The sequence below is a fragment of the Buceros rhinoceros genome, unplaced genomic scaffold, assembly GCF_000710305.1.
Source record: "Buceros rhinoceros silvestris isolate BGI_N320 unplaced genomic scaffold, ASM71030v1 scaffold19402, whole genome shotgun sequence".
In the NCBI taxonomy this organism is placed as follows: domain Eukaryota; kingdom Metazoa; phylum Chordata; class Aves; order Bucerotiformes; family Bucerotidae; genus Buceros; species Buceros rhinoceros.
The window spans coordinates 1-4,766 of record NW_010399685.1 but is presented as its reverse complement, the minus strand read 5'-3'; the positions used below and the strand labels follow the sequence as shown (position 1 = coordinate 4,766).

At 46.3% G+C, this 4,766-nt stretch overlaps 1 protein-coding gene across 2 annotated transcripts in view; it reads left to right on the top strand.

The window, feature by feature from the left end:
• Window positions 1-2,488, top strand: part of RNF185 (ring finger protein 185) — a 6,678-nt gene extending 4,190 nt beyond the window's left edge. For both annotated transcript variants that reach the window (XM_010131585.1, XM_010131586.1), the window contains 2 exons: window positions 598-715; window positions 2,194-2,488. In XM_010131585.1, coding sequence (XP_010129887.1) covers window positions 598-715; window positions 2,194-2,291 — 216 coding nt within the window. In that variant the 3' untranslated portion in view covers window positions 2,292-2,488. The remainder of the gene's footprint in view (window positions 1-597; window positions 716-2,193) is intronic.
• The last annotated feature ends 2,278 nt before the right edge of the window (window positions 2,489-4,766 follow it).

Genomic DNA, 4,766 nt, shown 5'->3' with positions numbered 1-4,766 from the left:
AGATGACTTTATCTGCCAACTTAATTAGAGTCCCCCTGGTAAAAATTTTTTTTTTTTTGGTACTGTTCTTCTCTCTTATGCTCTATGCATCCCACTGGCAATTTGTCACCTTATTGAGTGTTTAAATAATGTGCATGTATGATGAAATTCAATGCAGATTATTTTTTTACAAATTCTTTCTTACAGTTATACAGCTAATACTTACTAGTACAGAATTATTAACAAATCGTTAAATAGAATTGGTAAGGTTGATTTTGATATATTGTCAGATATATACTATTTTAAGTTGAGAAATGTTACAGAAACGCTTGTTAATTTGTGGCCTTCAAGCAAGGACTGGGGTTCCTAGTTTTTGTAGACTCAAACTTTTGGGTTGTTGTGGCAGGTTTGCTACTTTGTAAAGCATTTTAAACCCAGCAGAACTGGGGAGGTATTTACCACCAGTGTGGCAGACTGAAAGCTGCCGGACGGCACGATACTCCTTCCGCCGCAGGAAAGACAGTGGGAGGGAATGTCTGCACTTCTACATAGTACTCTGAAATAGGCTTTAAATGACTGATACCTGTTTTTCCTCTTCTGTTTCTTTGTTCTCTGCAGGGATTCCAGGGCTTTGGGTTTGGGGATGGTGGCTTCCAAATGTCATTCGGAATTGGGGCGTTTCCCTTTGGTATTTTTGCAACAGCGTTCAACATAAACGACGGGCGACCTCCTCCAGGTACCACGCGTCCTGTCTTCTCCGGGAGTCCTCTCACAAACGGCTGTTTACGAACTCCCGTGTAATTTTAAACAAATACCCTGCTAAAAGACAAAACTTTCTGAACGGTCGAGTAAATCAGTGTTGTAAACAGAAGCACAAAATGAGGGAAAACGCCCAGTCGAGAACATAGTCTCTGGTGTACGTGTTTCGTACAAATGCTTACGCAAAAGCAGGTTTGTCACTTCCGTATGATCTGCCGAGAGGACAGCAGAGCTGGAGAGGGACAGTGGCACCAGAGACTTCTCCCCTTTATGCACATGTCTCCTCTGGTAGTCCAGCAGACTCCCTGTGAAAAATGAGACAAATTGCAGGAGAATTTCTAATAATAACGAAGAGAAGTCAGTAGGGGGGTGTGAAGGAGACCCGTATTTTGCAAACAGCAGGAAAGGACCGTTTCCTGAAAGAGGAGAAGGAAAAATTTAAAGTGCTCTGTACCATCAAATAATGACTGCAGAATTGTTCCCTTTTCAGAAAGTTATCTGAGGCAGTCATCTGTATGATGATCAGTCTTCCACAAGAAGTAACTGTTTTTAATTAAGAAAAAACAGTTGGGTTACTCAAAGTACTGACCTTGCTCTCTAAAAATTAATTAATCACCAAAAAAAAAAAAGCCTCCTCCTCATCTGCACTGTAGACAAACTGAGTGTACCTGTTTTGAACAAGAGAACCTGCTCCCCAGGATTTCCTGGCCTTCCTCTGTAACAGGTTGTGTCTGGCAAATCTTTGCCGTGTCATACAGCACAGGAATTAGGAAAAACAGAAACACGTTCTTCATGTCACACTTGTGTTGCCAAGGCCCTGTGCTCTCCTTGGGTCAGATGAAATGAGCTGTGAACTGTACGTCATTGTGCACTGTGAGTTCGTGTGGAGGTATGACTGAGCTAAGGAGATGGAAATACGTGCTGTTGTAACAGCCATAATTTAACCAACTCCTTTATCTGCTTCTCGGCTGTGAATCAGCACAGCAGTTCCAGACAGGCACGGTCATTAGTTCTCTTGGCCCAGGCTACACACGCAGCTTTGGCCATTCTACCATTTCCTTATTCAGAGGTGTTTCACCTTGACGGGGCGGAGTGCTCAGGCAGAGGTGGTGAAGTTCCTTAAGATGGAAATAATGAACTTGGCTCAACAGTGAACTTGGCTCTGCGCTGTGCAGAAGAGTGCCGAGCAGAACTGCATGTACTCTAGCACGTGGGGCTGCCTGCTGCTGTTAGTCGTGAGCAGGTTTGCCACAAGTCCTGCTTCAGGAGCAGATGCTTGTCTTCCTTCTGACCGCCCAGTATGGCTGGCCAGTCTGGGGGTAGAAATAGCAACAGTTTGTCAGCAGGTAGATTTCTTGCATATCTTTCAACTTATGAATGTACTATGTTCAGAATATACGCAGTTCTGGAGAAGAGGAAGGTGCTGAACTGTTTTCTTTACTTCCTGTTTTCCAGCTGTTCCAGGGACTCCTCAATATGTGGATGAGCAGTTCCTATCCCGCCTCTTCCTGTTTGTGGCTCTGGTGATAATGTTCTGGCTGTTGATTGCATAAATCTTTTCCATTATTCTGTGTATTCATGGCCAACAAGGCCACTGGAACAGTTACAAACTGCATCCCCATCCCATTTTAAACCTTTTGGTGTCTGGTTCTGTAGCTAACTATGGGCTTCAGGAACTGGTGGTACCACAGCGCATACGAGGAGTCTTGCATTTTTCACTGGAGTTGGAAATTAAACGTTGGTTTAAAAAGCATATTTCAGCTCGGCTGTCTTGTACAACGGGTTCCTGCCACACGCCATGGGCCTAGCTTTGAGCTCCGCTACTAAATGGAGTGCAGCTTTGAAATCCCGTGCCAATCGGTGACACCAGGTTTATACGAAAGACAGTTGCCCCAAGGTAGGCTGGGCAGGTCGGGAACCTTCTGCAGCGTGATCAGTATCTCACGCTGGCAACTGCGATGGATCAGCCAGAGCTGCGGATGTTATCTACTGTCTTCACATCAACACCCATCCTTCGTCAGGAAATCATCCGCACCACTGCTGAGACTCTGGGCACAGCACGTGATGCAAAGGAGACCGCATCTGGAGACTGGCTGCTTTCCTCGCTGTGACTCCCCAGCGTGGTGGAAGACCCCTCCTGAAGCACTTCTCATGGCTGTTAGAAGAAGGGATACACGTTTCTGCTGCAGTTTTTTAAAGCTGAATTTGCTGGAGCCAGACACTGTAAGATTCTCTTGTGGTGGAGCCGGCTGGGGTTGCTGGACAGTACGACGCCCCTGTCTGCCTCACCCAGCCCAGTTCCTCGCTGACAAAACAGTGTTGTCTTCCCTGGTTCTGCAGAGCAGCCTGTGGCTGCACTCGTGGATAATCCCCTCACAGCCTTGTCACTGTAGCTACATTTATTCTTCCCAAGTCTTTGAGACTTTCTCCACAAGGTGATATACTCCAAATAAAATGCTCTATTACAGATCCGAGATCAGCCTGTTTGGGGAGAGGAACAAAAGGCACCTTTACATGAGTTTTGAGGTTACGCGCGTCTCAGAAATGAGATCCTGCCTTTGCTAGCACACGCCGCAGTAGGGGACGCTTGGAAGAGGTTCTCTCTGCAGGTGCGTACAGCTACTCCGTGCCACAGCAGATCGGCTGTAGTGCAGGAGTCTCTGCAGTATCTACCAAAGAGATCAATCCGGAGTGCTGAGGGGAAGGAAGGTGAGCACTCTGTAGCTGTTTTGGAACCCCGTCGGTACACAGCTTTAAAGAGTACTGCTCACGTGTTTGTGTTGATCCTTCAGAAGAGCAGATAGGGAGATTCCCTAGCAGCATGAACAGGTTTTGTGTTTCTCTGACTAGGCGATTCCCTTTTTTTTCTCTTACTGTCTTCAGAGTATTTTGATTCAGACCACTGACAGTCATAATGATTTCCTGCAAGATGAGTATTGTGACTTCCCTGGCAAGAGTCAGACAAATCAGCTCGTAGAAACTTTATTTCGATAGCTGGGGTTTTTCTGGTCTACGGATGAGGTTCCTGGGCAGGACACCTTAATTAATGGTTGTAGAAGCTCATTTATGTAATTATAAACTGTTCACTTTTAGTATCAAGACAGAGGGTGACTGAAGTTTAACTTGCCTACCTCCAAAATTCCACCTGGCAAGCAGAATGTTGCAAAGCTTCTGCAGTGTTTTGCCACACCTAGTCAAATTTATCCCTGTCTTGATGATAATCTGACGGTATTTTGGTCCAATTAAGTAGCTGAAACGGTGCTTCAGCTTCTGTCGTGCGGCACGTTTGAGAAGCTCAACAGCGTCTGCCTGTGGTTCTTCTCGAGTGCATAACTTGGTAATTCGGACCCCTTCTAGGAGAAAGGCTAATATTGATCGCCTCCTGTCAGCAGCTGGCCGGTACTCTGACTTCCTTTCGTGCGCAGGCAGCACCACCTGCTGATGGGAAGGGAAAGTTCATGAGACGGTAGAAGGGATGGGTTTCCTGCTCCTCCTCATGTGCTGAGGAAGGAGATGCTGGGAGCAGAGGTTATCCGGGGGGGAGCAGGGTGTCCGTTAACGCCGCCTTCTGACAGAGGACAGAAAAGCGACGGCAATAGGTTCAAGAGGTCTTGAAACTGATTTAACTAACGCTTATGTTTTAAAATACAGAATTTTAATGGCTTGGGGTTTTTTTCATCTATTGGTGAGAGATGTAATGGATTTAGAGGGAGGCGGCTGCAGAAGCGTGACTGAGAGTCCTTATCCTCTGGCAATCCACGATGCAATAGTTAAAAGTGTTAACGCTTTTGTTGCGACTCTTTTCTCAGTGCGCTTTTTGTATCGTTCCACTTCCCCCTCCTCGTACTCGGACTGCACAGGGCCCGGGAAGGCTTGGTTAGTGCATTACCATTTCCGTTCACTAATTTTCACTGTTGTGAAAGTGATTTAGAATTAAAAAAATGGTTTTACATTGACGGGAGCGTGCCGCCGTTCCTTTGTGCTCCGCGGACGGACTGGCGGGGGGAAGGCGCTGTCCTGAGTCCGCG